This window comes from Lissotriton helveticus, chromosome 3_1, assembly GCF_964261635.1.
Source record: "Lissotriton helveticus chromosome 3_1, aLisHel1.1, whole genome shotgun sequence".
NCBI classification, from domain to species: Eukaryota; Metazoa; Chordata; class Amphibia; order Caudata; family Salamandridae; genus Lissotriton; species Lissotriton helveticus.
In genome coordinates, this window is record NC_136061.1 from 845025776 (window position 1) to 845047174 (window position 21399).

The 21399-nt window shown below is 44.2% G+C and overlaps 1 protein-coding gene across 4 annotated transcripts in view; it reads right to left on the reverse strand.

The window, feature by feature from the left end:
* Window positions 1-21399, reverse strand: part of KIAA0319L (KIAA0319 like) — a 907721-nt gene that overhangs the window by 364768 nt on the left and 521554 nt on the right. For all 4 annotated transcript variants that reach the window (XM_078681143.1, XM_078681142.1, XM_078681144.1 and 1 more), the window contains one exon: window positions 20691-20778. In XM_078681143.1, coding sequence (XP_078537269.1) covers window positions 20691-20778 — 88 coding nt within the window. The remainder of the gene's footprint in view (window positions 1-20690; window positions 20779-21399) is intronic.

Sequence of the window (21399 nt, forward strand, 5' to 3'; positions counted from 1 at the left end):
GGTGTCAAAACATACAAGTTGTGTATTTTGGATAAATATTGGTATAATTCTGCTTAAAGTAGTTACTTGCCAGCAGGTAATAATTGTGAACCACTGACTGAGGCCAAGTGAAGAATAGCCAGAGTCACTGGAATTATGCGGCAGCAAAGGGACAATTTATGCAGTAGGGTTGACTAAATTAAGCTGCAAGATAAAGCAAATTATGCAGCATTTGGTACATTCTGTGAAAGTATTTATTATTTTCACATGTTTACACCTGTTAACAGTGTCTGGGCATAGGTTGCACATTATTAGTGTTGGTTTATCTCCCAAATATAGTAATAAGCAACAGAAAGGTAACCATTGAGCCTATGCAACATGCCTTCCACTATGCAGCAACATATGTGACTGCCTTTTAGTAACTTTTGGACCGTTTAAGCTAAACTTTATTCTGCTAAAATCTGCAGATTATACAGTAGATGATAGATTATGTGGCAAATACAGCAAATTTGTAACTATGCGAAAAACTCTGCGACAGCACAAACACAATTCCATTGGCTCTGAGTATAGCTGATTTACGGCACTGCAGGACAAACACCAGTGCTATGCACACCGCCACTGAGTATTATTATTAAAGTACTGTGGCATCATAGGGAGGGGTTGGGGGTATGGGTATGCTGAGGAATGGAGAGAGGGAGGATGGATTATGTTTCTCAGTAGCTATGAAACTGTTGCCCCTCTGCATCATAGTGGAGTGATCTGCACAAGTACTATTTAAGTGGCTTACTTAATTTAAATGGTGAAATGTTAGGTTGGCAGCAGTGCCTTTAGTTTATTCTGCTATTCACGGGGCCACTGTTACAGGTATGCTTACAGCCCCTAGTTCAATGTCTTCGGCTTGAGCACAGTGGTTGGTGTTTTCCATAGGTGAGGTTTCTCTCAGACCGGAAGAAAGGTCAGCTCTCGGCGAGGGGCAGGAAGCCTGCTAAAGGCACCTGAAGCTTGCGCCAGATAGTGGCAAGGGAAGGCCGCTGGACACAGATTACATCAGGAACGCACCAGAGTCACATTACATATATAAACGAGTCACACTTAAAGCTCAAACAATTACACTGCCTTTTATTTGTGTTCTGAAAACCTGCAGGTGGTGCGCGTAAACACACACTTTGTAGCTTTTCTTAGCCGCCGAAACGCTAAGGGGGCAGGAGGGCCGCGCGGCGGGCGCATGCTGGTGACGGAACCGCTCCGTCACCAGCCACGGTTGAGCTGTGCTCCTGACGGAGCGGTTCCGTCATGGCCCCGCCCGCTCAATAGAACGCCCTGCGCAGGCGCGGAATCCGCGCCGCTCAGGCGCGGCGGCCCGGGCCATGACGGAACCGCTCCGTCATCAGCATGGCGCCACAGCGTCTGATGACGGAGCGGTTCCGTCATCAGCACGGAATCGGTTAACACATACATAAAAGGCATTGTCATTAACAATGCCATATTGCATTGTAAATGCTTTGGGCACGATCACGCTACATAAAACTGCTATAAATATAAAAACAAATACTATAACATTGCTGTGCCCCTTACCGTGGCTGCAGGGTATGCAGTGCTGTGAGCGGACTTTTAATACATCTGAGTGTAATTAATACACATCCATGTGTGCAAGGAGTTTTTTTTCTACAGATCGCGGAACGTGGGCTGTCTAAGCAGAGACAGTCATGCCCTATGTTTAAAGACAAACCTGCTTTTGCGTTGGAAAGTATACTATGGTGAAAGAAGCGCAGTACCCGGAATGTGTGTAACTGCCAGTGAAGCAGGCATGACGAAAAGCACGTTTTGTTCTTCCTTTTTAAGCGTGTCTCAGGAAAAAAGGGAAGCCAGTAAGAAGCTGGTAGGTTCTAGATAAACTAGGCCTGGCTTCCCCACTTCTCCAGAACAGTGTGATCCTGAGCAAATCATCATCTTGATGAAACTGAGACTGAAGGTTGTGCAGCTAAGGGGTCCCAAGATGTTGGTCCTGAAGTAGCTGAAGAAGAACAACCGAGCACCAGTCAAGATGATTGGATTCCAGTAATCGATATACCTGCGGAATATGTGAGAACAAGAAGCCAAACATACCTAGATAGACAGAGTGATAGCGAGGACGAGACAGGTGTAGAAGAAGGTACTCAGATCATAGAAATCCAAGTCAAAAGTGATTCTGAGGAGGACCAGGTAGGGAAAGATCAAAGCATCAACACTCCACCAAGAACTCCTGAACCTGAAAAGGGACAGATAGAAATTAGGGCGGAGACTCAAGCAGAAGAAAATCAAGAGTTCAAAGTGCTTGAGCAGGACCAGACAGGAATAGAAAACTGTGTTCAGGACGAAGAAGGTGAATCAAGCAAAAGTCAAATTCAGCAAATACCTGAACAAGGTCAGATTAGTGACCAGGCAGAAGAAGAACAAAAGTTACTTACCTGTAAACTGTGGTTCTCCAGTATTGGTGTCTTTCATAGATTCACATGCTTGAATATTCCCCGTCGTCGAAGTGGGAGTCCCACGGTACATAAAATAGCAGTAACATATGCATGTATACATGAAAAAATATCATAAATGAAAATATACATACATATAATATAATAAGAAGCAAATTCTAAAAGTACCATAGAACATAATAGGGCCATTGAAAAGCCCAAGGGAGAACTCACTTTAGTAGCATATCAGTGTCATTATGTGTTGGTCCACATTCCAGCCAATCGGGCTGTAGCCTCCTCTAGAACCTTCTCCTCAGAAGCCCAAGTCCTCAGATTTACGTAGCACAAGTAAGTAAAAGTGCCTGAGGAGAAGAGAGCCTCTGAGGGGAGGATGGGAGGGTCGCATGTGAATCTATGAAAGACACCAATACTGGAGAACCACAGTTTACAGGTAAGTAACTTTTGTTCTTCTCCAGTATTAGGGGTGTCTTTCATAGATTCACATGCTTGAATAAGAGTAGAAAGCAGTAAATCAACACAGAAGTCATAAAGGTGACATACCAAGCAAGTAAGGTAATACAGCAGACAATATGCAATAAATACCAAAATATTATTAGACAAAAACCTTTATGACTGGAGGCGGGTAGCAACAGAGGCTCACCTTTACTGAAAAAGATTCCGCAGCACCGCTTGACCTACTGCCGCATCTGCGGCGTCTGTTGATTGCAGGCAGTAATGTTTAGTAAAAGTATGGCTGCTCGACCAAGTAGCAGCCCTGCAGATCTGTCTTAGGGGTACCCCCGCAAAAAGGGCAGCCGAAGTAGACACCGCTCTAGTTGAATGAGCACAAACTGGAGCAGGAAGGGGCTTCCCAGCCCGTTGGTGGCAAAAGGATATGGTAGAGGATATCCACCTGGTTATGGTCTGTTTGGTAACCGGTTGTCCTTTGCAAATTGGGCCATACGCCACAAACAATTGATCTGACTTTCTGATAGTTGCAGTTCGTTGAATGTAGAATTTGAGACAACGTTTCACATCTAATGAATGCAAAGAACGCTCAGCTGGAGTTTGCGGAGCAGGAAAGAAAGTCTTCAGGATTACAGGTTCGTTGAGATGAAAGTCACCTTCGGGATGAACTTAGGATTAGTTCGCAATGTCACAGCCTCATTGGAGAATTTGAGGAAAGGAGGCTGTATGGTAAACGCCTGGATGTCACTGACACGTCTCGAGGATGTCAAGGCGAGCAAGAGAGCAACTTTCCATGTGAGAAATTTTAGACTTGCAGAGTGGATAGGCTCAAATGGAGGTAGAAGTAGTTGAGACAAGACCAAATTTAAGCGCCAAGCAGGTGGAGGGCGACGGATAGGTGGAAACATCATAAAAAGGCCCTTGTAAAATTGCTTAATGATTCTCGAGGAACATAGAGATGTGGAACCATCATGGCGGAAGCGGGAAATCGCCGCCAGGAACACTTTAAGAGTTGAGTGTGACAGTCTTGATCTCGCCAGGGATAAAAAGAAAGGTAAAATCTGTTCAGGTTTTGCAGTCATGGGGTCCAAATCTTTAGTGCGGCACCAGACACAGAAACGCTTCCATTTTAATTGGTAGGTTTTTATGGTGGATGGAGCGCGAGCACGCGCTAACACCTCCCTGCAGTCCTCATCGATATTTAAACGTGCAAATTCATTGTACTCAGGTTCCAGGCATGGAGTTGGAGGTATGCTGGATCCGGGTGACAGATTTGTCCCTGCTTCATCGTGAGGAGGTGAGGTAGAGGATGAAGCGGTAACGGGTCGGACTGCGAGAAGAGCTGCAGGTTCGTGAACCATGGACGCCTCGGCCATTTGGGTGCAATCAGGATGATGTGGCAAGGTTGGAACCTCATCTTGTGTAACAGGCGAGGGATCAGAGGAAGTGGAGGGAAAGCATAGATGAAGTTGTTCGACCAATTGATCGAAAATGCATTTCCGCTCGACTCTCTGTGGGGATGCCGACTTGCAAAGCGTTGGCATTTCCTGTTAGCAGCAGTCGCGAAAAGATCCATCTGCGGCTGGCCCCACCGCCGGAAGATGAACTCGACGGTTGGTTGGTTGAGTTCCCACTCGTGATTGTCCGACGACCCGGCACATGAATGGCTGTGAGATGAATTTGACGTTGAATCGCCCAATCCCATATTTCCTGCGCCAGTTGTGAAAGTAGGAGAGACCTCGTGCCGCCCTGCTTGTTGAGGTAGTGCATGCTGGTGGTGTTGTCCGTCCTCACCAGCAAAGTGTGTCCCTGCACTAACCTCTGGAAGGACTTTAGGGCTAAGAAAATCGCCAAAAGTTCCAGGCGATTGATGTGCCAAGTACATTGGGTCGTTGTCCTTTCACAGACATGCCGTCGAGATGCGCTCCCCATCCCTCGAGAGACGCGTCTGTTGTAAGCGTCAGAGTTGGAGGTTCGTCTTGGAATGAACGACCCGCAGATATGTTTGGAGGGTGAGCCCACCACTCCAGCGCTTTCTGGATGCGAGGTGTTAGAAGAACCTTGTCCTCGAATGACCCTGACACCTGTTTCCACTGCTTGTCTAATTCCTCCTGTAGAGCCCTCATGTGCAATCTGCAATTGGGGATAAGTTGGATGCACGAGGAAGCCATGCCAAGGAATGATTTGAACATTCGGACAGAAACGTACAGTTTTGATTGTAGGAACTGCACCATCTTTACCATGCGGTCCTGTCTTTCCTGGGAAACGAACACTTTCCCCTGCCGAGAATCTAGCGAGGCTTCGAGAAAATCTCGCCTTTGCGACGGATGAAAGTGTGACTTCTGGCAACTGATTGAAAGCCCCAAGGTTTGGAAGAGGGAGACACAGATTTGAGTGTGCTGCTCCGTTAGGTGAAAAGTTTTGGCCTTGATGAGGCAGTCGTCCAGGTATGGGTAAAATTGGACGCCTTGGAGACGCAGGAAGGCAGCTACCGGGTCTAAGATCTTTGTAAAGACCCTCGGTGCTGATCGAAGGCCGAATGGTAAGACTTTGAATTGGAAGTGTAGCTGTCCGACTGTGAAGCGTAGATACTTCCTGTGTCTGGGGTGAATTGGCACATGGAAATATGCGTCTTGGAGGTCGATCGTTGAAAAGAATTCCCCTGGATTGAGATCATTCAGAATTTGAAGCAGAGTTAACATTTGAAACGTTTTCGAAATGATAAATTTGTTCAGGGCCCGTAAATCTAAAATTGGACGCCATTCCCCCGACTTTTTCCTGACTAAGAAAAATCGGGAATAAAACCCCTTGCCGCGTTGACCTTGCGGCACGACCTCGATGGCTCCTTTTTTGATCATCAATTTCACCTGGGCCAAAAGTTCTTTGAGGTGGGGTGAGGGTGGCCCCGAAGGTGGACGGGTGGGAGGAAATTTTGTGAACTCCAGGGCATGCCCTTTGGAGATAACGTCTAAAACCCATTGGTCGGAGGTGATTTCGGACCATTTGCAAAAGTATTTTGAGATGCGACCTCCAAGATTCACAGGCGGCAGGAGAAAGGAACTGAGACTGTCACTGTTTTTTATTGTTTGAGCCACCTCTATAAGTTGTTTTCCGTTGGTATGGTCTTGTGGTGGACTGACGATTTTGGGATTGGTAGGAACCCCTCTGGCGGTTATCGTTGTAGGTGTTGTAAGAACGATATTGACATGATCCTCGAAAAGTAGAGGAACCTCCGCCTCTACCTCGCGCCCTCCGAAAGGGCCGTTTCTTGTATTGGAGGGTAGCTAAGGACTTAGCCGTGTCGGTGTCCTTCTTTATCGACTCCAGGGCATCATCTACGTGTTTGCCGAACAAAGAGTCCCCGTCGTACGGCAAGTCAAGGACCTTTGCTTGTACCTCTGGACGGAAGGTGGTAGACTTCAACCAGCCTTGACGCCTCAGGACTGCAGCCCCAGCCAATTGACGGAAACCCGTGGAGGAGATGTCGAGCGCGCAATCAATAATTTCAGATGAAATTATCTCTCCCTCCTGAATAATGGCTTGCGCTTCTGCACGGACGGCATCGGGTATTTGTGGAAGCAGTGCGGCAATCTCGAACCACATCTGGCGGTCGTAACGGCCCAAAATAGCTAAGGTATTAGCCGCTCTCACAGTGGTAGCCGCCATGGTCGTAAATTTTTTACCTATAGAGTCCAATTTGCGGCCTTCCTGATCAGGAGGAGACGTGAGTGGTGTAGCAGGATTGCGGGATCTTTTCTGTGCTGCTTGAGTTATAACAGAATCGGCCTTTGGTTGTGAAATCAAACAGGCAGGGGAAGACGGAGGAGCCTTGTACTTCTTGTACAATCTGGGCAAAACTGCAGGTACAGAATTCGGATGTTCCATTAATTTAAGGGCCTCCTGCCAAATATGGTCAATGATTGGTATTGTGTGGGTTTGTCTTCGTGATACGTCCTTAAAATCGTATAAGAAACATTCACTGTCATCTTGTTGTCTCTCGATTGTGAGATGAAAACGCTTCGCAGCACGGACCATCAAATTATGGAAATTTGCAATGTCCACTGGAGGCGATGCTAGTGGTGAGGTGGGCGGAGTGGAGGGTGTGTGAGCCCTGTAATCATCCCACTCATCCATTTCGACGTCAGTGTCGTTGTCACCCGTGTTGTGAGCGTCAGGATCCTCGTTGTCAGTGTCTGGACGAGCACCCCCTGGTGACGCAGGTGCAATAGGTGCAGGTGCTTGAGGAAGTAGTGGTTGAGGTTGTAGAGGAGGAGGTGGAAGCACTGTAGAGGCAGGCGTAGATGGTGGGAATCTACGGTTATATTTTATTCAAGAAAGTTGGACAAGGCTGTTCCTCGGGTGGAAAGGAGGGAGGGGAGTGGGGTGCACTGGTCAAGGGAGAAAGTGGTTGTTAAAGGGTGTTAACCTCCCACTGGGTATCCATTGTGTTGGATATGTTTGCCTCACACACCCTTGCAGGTGTCATGCTTCATCATAGGCGTTGCTCCTCGTCGGGTAGGCGGTGCAATTCCCAACGGGCTCACCTCAAAGAGGGGCTCTTTGGCGGAGATCTTTTGAATCCAACTGCCTATTGGTGAAGTGTGGGTATGGGGCCAGAGGGATTGTAGACTTGATTGTGAGTTAAAATGCAGCGTAGGGTACCTGAGACTACTTTATTCCGGTGGTCCCTCATTACAATTAAAAGGTGCAACTAGACTAGACTATCTGGAAAGTAATGTTTCCTTGTTCTAGACTAGACTAGGATATAAAAAGAGACGGTCGACAAGTTTCTCGCTATGTGCATTGACTTGCGATTCGTCAGGACCTATGTGGTGTTGTCTACAAAAAGATTATTATTTAAGTCAACTAAGAAGGCTCATACATTAAATTATGGGAAGAGCTTTTACCTCAATTGTGTTGTTCCTTGCCTAAAAGTCAAGAGTTATCCGCCCCATCAATACTCGGCGGGTTGTACAGCGTGAAAGGTGCCCCTAGATTTGAGGCTTGGGCTCTCCGCGTAGCAGGCTTTTGTCCTACCCTTCGTCCGCCGAGATCGGGCGACGAGATCGGCGGACGAAGGGTAGGGCAAAAGCCTGCTACGCGGAGAGCCCAAGCCTCAAATCTAGGGGCACCTTTCACGCTGTACAACCCGCCGAGTATTGATGGGGCGGATAACTTGACTTTTAGGCAAGGAATAACACAATTGAGGTAAAAGCTCTTCCCATAATTTAATGTATGAGCCTTCTTAGTTGACTTAAATAATATTCTTTTTGTAGACAACACCACATAGGTCCTGACGAATCGCAAGTCAATGCACATAGCGAGAAACATGTCGACCGTCTCTTTTTATATCCTAGTCTAGTCTAGAACAAGGAAACATTACTTTCCACATAGTCTAGTCTAGTTGCACCTTTTAATTGTAACGAGGGACCACCGGAATAAAGTAGTCTCAGGTACCCTACGCTGCATTTTAACTCACAATCAAGTCTACAATCCCTCTGGCCCCATACCCACACTTCACCAATAGGCAGTTGGATTCAAAAGATCTCCGCCAAAGAGCCCCTCTTTGAGGTGAGCCCGTTGGGAATTGCACCGCCTACCCGACGAGGAGCAACGCCTATGATGAAGCATGACACCTGCAAGGGTGTGTGAGGCAAACATATCCAACACAATGGATACCCAGTGGGAGGTTAACACCCTTTAACAACCACTTTCTCCCTTGACCAGTGCACCCCACTCCCCTCCCTCCTTTCCACCCGAGGAACAGCCTTGTCCAACTTTCTTGAATAAAATGACGACCGAGGGCACAGACTGAGGCTGGACCTTCCACTCCTTTTGAGTGGTAATCACGCCCCAACCGATCCACTTGGATCACGCTCTCCCTCCTTTTGAAAACAATCTACGGTTATAGTCATCGAGCATGAGCTGCAAGTTCGTGACCAAAGACAAAGGTATTTGGGTAACCGGCTCCGAAGTAAGTGGTTCAGAGTCCTCAACTGGAAATAAATCGTTCCCATCTTCGACGTTATGCACTTCGTCACCCTCATCACTATACTCCTGACATTTAATGTTCAAATCAGATGGACTAGATGCCTGATTGAAAATTTGCTCCACCTCTGAATCATTTCCGGATTCTTCCTCACCAGACAAACAATTGTTCTGGAAGATGAGTCCCACTTCTCACTGGACTCAGTTGAATGAGAGGAACTGTTTGTAAAGAAGAAGCAGTCACCACTGTAAAAGTGGTAGCTGTGGCTAAAGGTTGATGAGACGACAACGAGCCCGTTGACGTCAATGCGGCAGTCTTAGAAACAACCTGAGGCGTCTGTGTCGTCGTCACTGATGAAATCGGCGCTGAAATCGAAGGTTTTTTCTTCGTCGACGAAGATTTCTTTTCCGTCGACGAGATTGGAGCCTTACTCGTCGACGATGATGTAGACGTCGACGAAGATATGGCACCGTCGACGAGGCAGCTGTCGACGATAAAGAGCCCGTCGACGAGTTGCTTTTGGACGACGATTTGATCGTCATTGACGAGGGGAGCGTTGACAATGACTTCTTAGTCGACGGTTTGGCTTTGGCACTCGTCGACGAGATCTTCACAATAGACGCGATGGGTCTCACCTCCTGGGCCATCGTCGACGAGGTGATCGTCGTTGACGTCGCGCTGGTTGACACAGAACATGTCGTCGTCGACATAGAGGCTACAGTCACCGACTTCGTCGTCGCTGAAGTTGTCGACGGACGCGTCGACGAGCCAATTCCAGTTTTTAATGTGGAAATTGAGGCTTTGGGCACAGACGTCAGAGAGCCAGGTCCCGTAGACGTGCCCTGAAGCGAATCCTGTGGGGAGACAAACCTGGAGGATTCCAACAGTCTACTTTTCTTCAGAAAAGGAGATGGAACCTCAGTCTCAGACCCACGCTTCTGAGAGGATTTTGAAAAGCCAGATGATAAACTGCCCACCTCAGAAAGTGCAGACTCTGAAGTCTTCAACCTCTGTAGCCACAGAAGGAGACGGACCTCTCTATCCCTTAGAGTCTTAGGTGGAAAAGTGCGACAGTACTTACAGTTTTTCACTTCGTGGTCTGGGTAGAGACAGTAAATGTATTTACTGTGTGGATCCTCATGGAAAAGGCGCAGTTTACCACAAGAAGGGCAGGCTTTAAATAGAGATTTCTTATTAGAAGACATTTTCTTGAGAAAACCAGCTTGAGTTTGAAGAAAAACTGAGCAGAGCTCAGGGAGACTCCCTTCACACGACGTGCGGTAGAAAATCTGAGAACTTGGGCTTCTGAGGAGAAGGTTCTAGAGGAGGCTACAGCCTGATTGGCTGGAATGTGGACCAACACATAATGACACTGATATGCTACTAAAGTGAGTTCTCCCTTGGGCTTTTCAATGGCCCTATTATGTTCTATGGTACTTTTAGAATTTACTTCTTATTATATTATATGTATGTATATTTTCATTTATGATATTTTTTCATGTATACATGCATATGTTACTGCTATTCTATGTACCGTGTGACTCCCACTTCGACGACGGGGAATATTCAAGCATGTGAATCTATGAAAGACACCCCTAATACTGGAGAAACAGAAATAAGACCTGGATCCAGTCAGATAGAGAGGGAAAAAGAAGACAGCATTGAAATTGATGTGCCACAACTGAACGAAAACAAAAGAACAGTTGAAGAGGGCCAAAGCACAGTGCCAGTTAAACGACTCAAAAAAGGAGATAAATGGCCTAGATATGTCAAAAGGCTAAGGCTGCGTTTAAAGAAAATTAATGAAGAACCTGAACAAGTAGATGAAATAACAAGTCAAACTGATCAACCTGTGATACAGCCAAGTAGAAGAAGTCCACGACTAAAGAGACTGAATAATAAATACAAGGGCCCTGAGTGGACCTATATCGTCCTAGAAGAATTTGAAAATCTAGACATAAGTGACGAAAATGAAGAAGAATTGATTACTGATCAAACTGACGAAGAAGTGAGACCAACCTGAAATTCACACAGGGTAAATCTGTGTAGAAGTTACAAAGAGGGGTTGAATCTCCTTTAGACAGAAATGGCTGATCATACGGTTAATGGAAGACCGAAGAGAAATTGCTTTAAAACATGCTGCAAAGTATGTTTATGTAGTATAGCAATAGTACTTATACTTTGGAAAGGACTAACAATAGCTATTCCTTACATGATGAGTAAAAACACAAACCTGTACCCTACTAATCAATTGCCAAAAGACACAGAAGAGTTACAAACCAGAGATACACCACAAAGAGTAGATATACCAGAGAGAGCACTTAGCCTTAAACAAACAAAAGTAGACTTAGAAGCACCAGATGAGGAAGGACTGCATTATAATAGAATCAAAAACAAGACTCATTTAAATGTATTTGCAAACTTGTTGGTACACTATGTAGAAGCAATGGAAATAGAAGACTGCTATGTCTGTATGAAGCTGCCTACTTCGGTTGCTGAGGGTGTGACCTACCACCATTTGCCACTAACCTATGGAATTTCATGTAGTGTTTTAACAAGATTTTTTTTTACAAAAGAGGACCTTTACATTACTATTATTCTAACTTAGATGTGATATTTTCTGAACTCCCTGTACGTAGAAACCTAAACCCTGTACATACCACTAGAGACGTGGCACGTTACATGAGCGAATATTTTCTAACCGTAGGTAAAATAAATATAGATGAAGCACACAAGAATAATTTAACATGCGGATTACAAGAAAAGGAGAAAATATTTTTGAATATGGTAGAGAAGAGAAGAGAGAGAGTTTCCAAAAGAAAGCAAATGACAAGAATCAAAAAATCCCTAAATGGGCTGAAAGCATCGGGAGCACCTCAAATGGTGATGTGGGGCTAATGCTGTTATGTTGCTGGATTTCAAAAAGAAAGGGAAACTTTGTCTTCACAGGGAAAGAACCAGTTATTATAAAAATATATTCATTGGTTCCAGTGAATGCGAACACAATTACAAGGTAATTGGGGGTTGGGGTTTTCAAGATGGATCAGAACCTGTGTTTCTTGGAATTTATTACATATGTGGGAACAAGGCATATTTCAAACTACCAGATCACTGGTATGGAAGCTATTATTTAGGTATTGTCTTCCCAAAGATATACCATGTGGGTAAAATCACTGGAAGCAATGAAAGAACTAATTAATTAGTACGTAGTAAAAGAGAAAGTGTTGGTGAAATAGTAGGTGATATTTTTAGTGCCTTGATATCTACAGTGGGAGTGGCTCTGAATACACACAGAATCTGCAAATTGTCAACGGTAGTGGATCGGTTATCAACTGACACTGCTGGAGGGTTCTTAATGGTCAATACCAAATCGGTTGCGATCAGATCTATGGTTTTACAAAATCGACTTGCTCTTGACACGTTATTGGCAAAAGAGGGCGGAGTCTGCAGAATGTTGAAAGCGTACCATTATTGCACTTACATACCAGACAAAAGTGTTGAAATTAAAGGGTATGTGAGAAATATTACAAATTTGGAAAAGGAGCTCAAACCACTGGAGGTTGATAGTGCATGGAAGAGACTTACTGATGGTCTCTCCTCTGTAGGTAGTTGGTTTTCTAATCTAGGTAAAAGTCTTGTGAGTAAAATACTGATGCCAATAGCGGAAATAGGTCTACTAGTTTTTGGGATAATAATTTGTTGCAAATGTCGAAAACATAAAAAGAAATATTCCGTAAATAAGAGAGGTGTAAAAAGAAACATTGAAGAACTAGAATTGGAAGAGTGGAATAGCCAGATTTATAAAAAGATGAAAAATTCTCATCCTAATAAAAATAATGAGAAAAAGCAGAATAGAAAGTTTGAAGAGATTGAAATGGGTGAAATGTGAGAAGTTGGCATCTGTTTCATTAATTGGTGATGATATAAAATATCATCAAAGAGGGGATTGATGGAGCAAGGATTCGCATATGAAGCGACTTGCTCGTATTCATGAACCTCGAATAACCCTAACTATGTAATCAACCTGTTTGTCTTACTAATTTGCCCTTTTTCCTTCATTATTTGGATGTCCGAGTGAAGCTTGCTTATGTGTTTACTAATCCTAATACGCTTGCATTTAAAATGGCTGCTGCTACGCGGGAATTTCTACTGCGCATGCGTCTGTCATACCCACGTGACATGACGTACTCGCAGCTTTGGGGGGACTCTGTTGCTTCTGCGCACTAGAGATAATATGGCTGCTCTGTGTTCTCACATACGAGAAGCTTGCACTGCTGCATTTGCTAAGCTGTTCGTTCTGCTTAATCCTAATGCTATAGTTTATTATAAAGTAATGGGTATAGTGTAGAGATTCATGGTATACAGTGTATTCATTTTATTCTGTGTTCTAAAATTGTTTCCTTTACTTTTCATGTATCGTAATCTTTGGGCCTGGGAGGTGCTATTTACTCCATTTTGGAAATCCTTTCTGCGCATGACAGTCTGCAGCGAGAGGATGAAGTCTGTGTTATTGAACGCGAGCCAGATGGCAGCCACAGCCAAGATATGCCTGGGAACTCACGACTAACCCCACTAAGAAGAAGTCAAAAGACTACAATGTTTTTGTCAATAGAACATTCATTGTTATATGAAATGAAAATATCCTGAGAACCTGAATTTGATGGGCGTGAACATAAATTTGAATAGGAGACGGCAAAAGTCTAAAATTTAGGTGGTGTGATGACCTTTCTTTCTTTGTCCAATCGAAATTGGGGATCCTTACACTTGCAACATTTGGGGGTGGTACACTGACCTGGAAAACAGTATAACTAGAGTAGGTTTGGCTAGAGAAATTGTCCGAATAGCTGACCTGTCACTGACCCAACGCACTCAATAGGTGACTAAGAGCAGAGGGCTGCGGAGCACTCTGTTAGACAGACTCGCTGACCCAATCAGGGTTCTGGGGAAGTGACGTGCTGGCGAAGCACTTTGCTGGTAAAATGCTGTAACCCAGTCGGTGTTTTGGACGATTCCTTGCAGAGAGGGAGTAGCGCAGGCGTTGCAACTGAACTGCGGGTGCCGGTCTTAGCCTTTGATGGTCCTGTCCTGATCCAAATCTGGTCTATCCTGTCCCGATCTCTATACTGCACCTGCTGGCCTACTGGCAACTGTATTCTTTGGGGTTCTTCTGTCCTTTAACTGACCCGTGGCCAGGGTTGGTCTTGAAACCATTCTAGGTAAATATAAATCTGTGTGGGTAATTGTCATTATAATTTGCGTCCTTTTCTATACCCTTCCCAATTGGCAAAAGCTTTGATTGCATATGTTCCTTTTTCTTACCCTTCCCTTGGTAAATGATAAATTCGTGTTTTGCTGTTTATTAGCATATTCCATATTTTACTCTCCCTTTGGTTTAATGCTAAACGACTGATGCTTGCGTAACTTACGTCCTTTTCTCTACCCTCCCTTGAAAGTGATTTAATTTACCATTATGCTCCTTTTTCTTACCTTCTTTTAGTTATGTGCCAAGCTAAAGTTTCGATATTTCATATTAGGTTCCCTTTATGAACCGTTAATAATTGCGAAAATTGTTGGTCTAGTATGTTCTTTTCTTTACCCTCCTTTAGTTGAGTGGTTAAGGTTGTTCTTAAATTAGCATGTTCCTTGTTTTTACCTTCCCTTTATTTCAACTTACTAAATGGTTGGCATAATATATCTCCTGCATAGTTATACACTGTTTCTAATCTTGGGTATTGACAGTTTAATCACTTTCAATTTATGGCTTATTACTTTTGATGAAGATTAGATAAAGAATTTAAAACTTCCCCGAGTCTGTGGTTATTATAGGAGTGTTAATGTTATTGTATTTTGACTACTTGCCTATAATTCTAAACTCCCTGATTCATCGTGGTCTTAGGTACCAGTGACAAGGATTGGTAAGTCAATGGTATAGGAATTAGTGAAATAAAATAGACCGGTAGTAGAGTGTAGGTTACCCGATTAAGTGAAATATGGAGAATTGAATTATGGGCCCAGGTGAGTATTGGTAAAATTATAGCCCGGTGACCTGCGCGCTCTATCAATGTTAAAAGGGATTTCTAACTTCAAGACTGTGCAATGTACTGCTTGCAACTTCAAATACCACCAACACAAATGTGTTTACGTTAATTGACCAATACTTTCTACAGTTTTCAATACAGTTACCACAAAATTGTTTACGTGGTCAAGTCAACAACCCATAAAATGAACACTGTAGGAGAGCCCATGTTTAAAGAAATTAAAGGGCAAAAACTCAAGTAACAAATACATTTAAAAACCCTGCATAACTGTAGAACATTCATCTTAAACAAATTATTTGCAGCACACAACAGAAAAAAATGAATTCATTATTTATTAATAAAATATATTTTCTATCATGTTATATGTTTTTTAATTAGCAAAACGGTGAACCTCCACCCACAAATGTACAAATATAAAAGTTACAAACATTAATATTACTGTTACATCCCTAATCCAGCGTCCAAAATTAAGCCATTGTGTCTTACAGAGTAATGCTCAGTTTTCCAAAAATATATTGCCACAGGTTTCGGTTGACTAAAAGTCATGTTGTAGTCCACCTTCTTCAGGACATAAAAATATTTTCATAGATATTTTAATAGATACTTTTTTATAGATTAAGGGTCTGTAAGGCTACTGTGTTCTGGTAAAACCGATCAGAACCTTCCTGGACTTTAGAGGGACTAAGGACTTCCCATAATATCCCTAAGGAAGCACCACGTTATTGTACATGCTTCATAGTGCCCCATGTAGCTTTCAAATTTGAAACTGAACTAATGAGGAGCGATAGGTAAAATGTGCCCCATCTAGTGAAGTAACTGTGATGTACTCAAGGTATATAAAAGCGAAAGTCCAAATTACAAAATGTCAGAGAGCCTGTGTGTGATGTGTCCAACCTAAACCTTCTATCCAGCCTGAAAGTGCTTAGGGGTGTTATTGTGGAAAGTGGAGCGCTATATGTCTCCGTATGGTGTACAAATCTCCCTGTGTAGATCTACCAGTAACAAACTGTTTCCAGAAACACTGTTCACTATATGTGTCTCTTTGGACATTTCACTATATGTTCAACAAGTAAAAAAAACATAAGCGAATATCTACAAGGGACATAAAAATTCCAACTGAAAACAATAAAGATGTGTATCTTGTCAACTGGATTTTTCACCACAGCGTTTGGCGAAGGGCTTCAAGGTGCTGCTTAGAAATTGTGCACTACACTACAGGTTGGTGACCTCAAAAAGCAGAGGCGCTGCTATGAAGGTATTTACATTTTACCTGCTCCGACTGTACCATTACAAGAGCTAAGGATAGCTGCGCGCCTCCTCGATTATTCAAAAGGCTTTCAATATGAAAGTGTACCCCAAGCCCCCAGCCTGCTCTTGGAAGCGCGCCTCGTTCCAGACAGCGAGCCTACAAAGAGCGCCTACCAGCCTCAGCTTCCGGGCGCGTCCTCGCCTCTGCTCCTGCGGCGGTCCAGGGACAGGGGACTGAACCACGACGCAGGGGGCCTACACGCGTCAGTAAAGTTGCCGAAGGGCGCCTCGACTATCCCCAGATTGTCACTGCTGTGTGTGTGTGTGTGAAGGAAGCTAAGCCTTTTTAGGAGAGGTTAAGAATTCACTCCCACCACTCCATGAACCGAAAGAATTTGGAAGCGGGCCCCGCTCGTCCACCTGTACAATTGAGGGCTGAGCACTAGGCGGTGGATGTACAGAGTCCACCAGAAGCGTCCCAGGCCTGCCCTTCCTGGCGAGCAAGCACAACTCCTCCTGGAGGGGTAAACAGCGCCCTGCACGACTCACGGCGCTTTGAAAAGACCTCAGCCATTCAGAAATAGCACATATTTCTCCGTGGTAGTAATTTATACACCAGAAATGTAACCCCTCTCACTAAACCCGTGCTGTACCTAGCTCACTGAAGCCGAGATTTAGGAACGTGATATGATGTGCAAATGCCTATCCTGCAGCAGGGCGGCGCGGAATCGCTTGTAATCACGGATAAGCATTGTGGACCTCCTACATACCCTGTCCTCGTGAAGGGACCGGCGGCGGGCTGCTGCAGCCCTCTCACGATTCATCTCATCACCGTGCGCTTCCCTGCACAGCGAGCGCCAGGGCGATGGAGCGCGGCAGCGAGGCAAATGCGCGCTGCTGCGCGTAATAAACATTGATGGGAATGGGAGGAGCAAAGGCGGGACATGCGCCCGCCTTTGCCCACTTGCATGCTGTATTTTTTTTAAAAACACGCTAAAGCCAATTGCCGCCGGTGAAAGCAAAACCACACGCACAAGCGTGTGGTCAGCTTTCAGAACCCCCTACATGAGGTCTCGCGCTGTGCGAGCAATGCTACGCACTGCAACGCTAGGCGCGAGACCTAAAAAGGATCTCCATTCATTATTACAGTAAAATCTACTAAAACTATGCGGCAACTTGAAGCACACAAAGTGACTAAAAACAAACAATGACTATTGGATTTTAGTGGTGTATGGGTCATGGTTTATATATGGAAAAAAATACCCTTGCTGTACATTTTTTAAGGATACAGCAAACCTCAGAGGAGTACTGTGACCATATAGAGAAATTAAGCTGAAGGCAGAGTTCCTAAATAAGGCCAAGGAAGTCCAAGGTGGCTTGTAATATGTTTATAATGTACAATAGGGGGTACTTTATTCTTTAACCCGTTTACTGCGTCCGAAAATCTGCAGCAGTGCGGCGGCTTTGAAGAGTTGCGTTAGCCACATCGGCCAACGGACATGCGCAGCACTACGGAGGTAGCCCGTTGGCCGACAGAAGCAGCGAACTTGTTAAAATGAATGAAGAATAAAAATATACTCTAGTGGTAAATGAAACACACCAAAAAGCAGTTAGATATTTGTTGCAAAAAGATATTACAACAAGTTTAGTGTAAGTCAGATTTTAAAAAAATTACTGTATCTCCGAATGCACAGAAACGTGTAGATTCTACCTTTACTATAAATAACCACTGCGTGGAAAAAATAAACATGTTTACATAAACATCTACTTCCTGCTTATCAGTGTTCATCTAGAAAAACAGAGCAGAAGGAGGAAAAATCACGTTTCTTTTTAGTTTTTAGGTCTCCTTTGAGACCTTTTGTTTTCTAAAAGTGGGCTTAGAGGCCGCCCATTGCTTATCATTGGTTGCCTTCATTGCCACTCATTTGCATGCTTCTTATTGGTCAGCTTCTGTGGGCTTCCTTGCCCTCGCCTGGAGCATTGATGCAATTACTTGTGCCTTTACATTGCTCATTTTTAGGCACTACTTTTTTCTTTGTATTTAAACACTATCAGAGTGTGTCTTTTCAGTTAGCTCCACCTTAAAGTTCTCCCCTCTCCGTATTCCTACCCCGCCTGTGTTGCTTGGCCCATTCCTCCCCTGCTCATTACGGTTACTTGAACTTGAGATCCCTGCAACATGCTCAGATGCATCACCTGTATTGCTGCTTGTGTAACCACGTCTGTGTTGCAGCTTATACCCACCATCCCGCCCTCTTCAGTGTTGCTGCTTGCCCCACCTTCATTTCCTCATCCATGTTGCTGCTTGACCCGACCCTTACTCTCTCGTCCATGATTCTACTTGTCCCCAACCACCATTCCTCACTCGTCCTAGTTACTGCTTGCCCTTCCACCAGCCATAACAAACAAGAACAAGCATTGGCATAGCCAATAGGTCTCGTCTTTGGGACCTTATAAGTGTTTAGCCATGCAACAGTTGATGTTGTTGCACCAAGGATATTGTGCTGCAAATCTAAATACTTATAAGGTCCCAAAGGCGAGACCTATTGGCTATGCCAATGCTTGTTTTAATAAGCCGGAATCCAGTGACGGTTAACCCCATGCCCATGGTGGCACTGGGCTCACAGCCATCCATCACATCCAAGTGGCATACAGCGTATGTTTTGATAATACCGCATTGCTGCACCAAGCTTGTGACACAACATGTTTCTGCTTGAGGTTAAGGAAATTAACTGTTGTCCAACAACATGGATTTGTTTGTTTCAAAAAAAAAAAAAATGACTGTTTAGTCACTATCAAGTGGATAGCAGTAGGTGTTCTCGGTCTTGAAAGTAGGTACTATTGTCGTGTGTAGTTCAGCAGAACGTGGAGTTTCTTCATTTTTTACCCATGTCAGTGGTTTCCCATATGTGATACGTTGTTCAGTGATGAAAATGTCATACACTTCTCAGAAATAAGTACAGCAAAAGCACAGTGTACTTTCCCTGCAAAGCACTCACGAAAGAAGTTCAGCTTTTAGAAAATAAGCCATTTAAGCCACTAATTAGATAATTTTTAGCTCACAGCCAAAGATCACTAAACAGTATGTCAAATGTCAAATATGAGACATGAGATTTCAGAACAGAATTATAGACTAGGATTTAAACAGTGTTGGGTCAAATAGTAGTGGAAATTAGATGTTGCAGGATAGTACCTGGTGATGACCAGCAAAAATCCTGGGAAAGCGCGTTCAATGGAGAGCAGCGGCTTGGGGCAGCATAAGAGGCAAGAATAAACCTAGAGACTGGAATATACTGTGGTGGCGAGGGGCAGGCAACAAGGGACAGAGGCTATATGTGAGAAGCAGATGTTCAAACCCATGGGGATTGACTGTGCAGCAGAAGTCGGGGGCTGGGGACAGAAATAGGAGTGGAGAGCTGGCAGTGGCAAAGCTGGAGTAGCTGAAGCCCAGTATGTCCAAATGCGACCCGAGAGGTGAAACGCCACACCTTTATAAATATCGAAGCTCCGATTAGCTTAGTAGAATCTGCCATGAAGCCTGTATCATCAGTGGGGCAGCAAGAGGGAAGCAGCCTGAGAGGCACAGCGAGCCTGGCTCTGGAGAGTCTAGAAGTCAGGTGAGGCACTGGGACCCCGAAGCTGGTCTCCCTTGTGGGAGCGAGCAGGAACCATTTGTCAAAGCTCGCTCCCGCAAGGGAATCGCCAAACGTGCACGCGTTGCCATTGAAGGAAATACAATGCGTGCACGTCTGTGCCTGAAAAGGAGAATCAATTGCTTAAGGTCTCCTTCCTATGCAGCACATGCGCCCTGCATAGGCGAGACCTAAAAAAGGACTATGACACAGACGCAGTGATTCAGCTGGTGTTCTAGCATAGTTAGGTGTATGCTTCAAGGACTCTGTAAATGTTAAGGGTCCAGAAGTAAAGGTCTAGTACTCTTTAACCTTGCAACCAAACTGGAAGAGTGGTGCAGCTCATACTGACTAACGTTTAACTGTAGAGAATTCCAGCTTCAACCATTGTAACGGAGTACAAATGGAGTCATGCTCCTTCACCCTGCCAAACTGCGTCTGCCGACAAGATCCAAAAATAGTATTTGAAATTGTGATTCCCCAAATTGGGAAAAGTATAACTGTAAGCCATTAAATTCACATAGTTATGACTTCCAAGACACATTAAAGGGACAGTTAGTCAGTCGCATAGTAAAAGAGACAGCGAAGAGTCTGAGCAGTAAAAGAGATTGATGCAGAACAAGCGGAGACATTAACAGAGAGATAGTGAGATATGGATCATAGACAGAGGGAAGCAAACAGTCCATATATCCTCCAGGTCATATAAAATACATTCTTTGATCACAATAGGGGCTATCATAAATTTCGACTAAATGCACACACGTTTTTTGCAGTGGTGACCAAGTGCCTACTAACATCACATTTAAAACACTTACTGCTACCTTCCTACGAAAGATTTGCCCACTATAACCTGGAATTCAAAGAATCTAAGAGAAAGATTTATTGCACGAACCTGGATTTACCGTCACATTGACAAATCCTTCCCCATGAGCGTTCTCTCCTTCGACTATTACTTTGAACTCGTACAGACCCAGTGTAAGCTTGGAGGAAGAGAGGATACAGGTTAGTTGACATTCAGGCAGCAACTTGCTGTCAGACATATTCAGGAAGAAGTGACCATCATCAGGTAACTGCACGAGACACCCATTTTCCCTGAGCTGAGAGACCTGCTTTAGCTCTCACCCTACACAGACATGGTCAGTCTTGGGGCCTGATTTAGCGTTTGGTGGAGGGGTACTCGATCACAAACATGATGGTATTCCATCCACCTTATTTCAAGTGCCACAGGATATAATGCACTTGTAATAAGACAAAATAAACCATCGGCCAAACTCTTAATCCCTTAGTTCCTAGTCTCACTGTAGTTTGCAGCACTTTTTTTACTTAGAACATAATGAAATAAATAGCACGGTTAAGCTAGTGTATATTATGTAGACAGCTACACTTTTTTGTATTTTCTAAGAGTCATAAAGATGTGCAATTTTTAGCTGCTGTTTTTGCAATGTTAAAAAGGTAACCTTTACCACTGCAGATTTCCCAGTGGGTGGGATATTTGAAGGGAAAACTGCAATTTAGCAAACCTCCTTAAGACATCTAAAGTCACTTCTGTCCGGTACATGAAGTTGCTGCAAGAAACATGTGCCAAGCAAGGTATGACAATG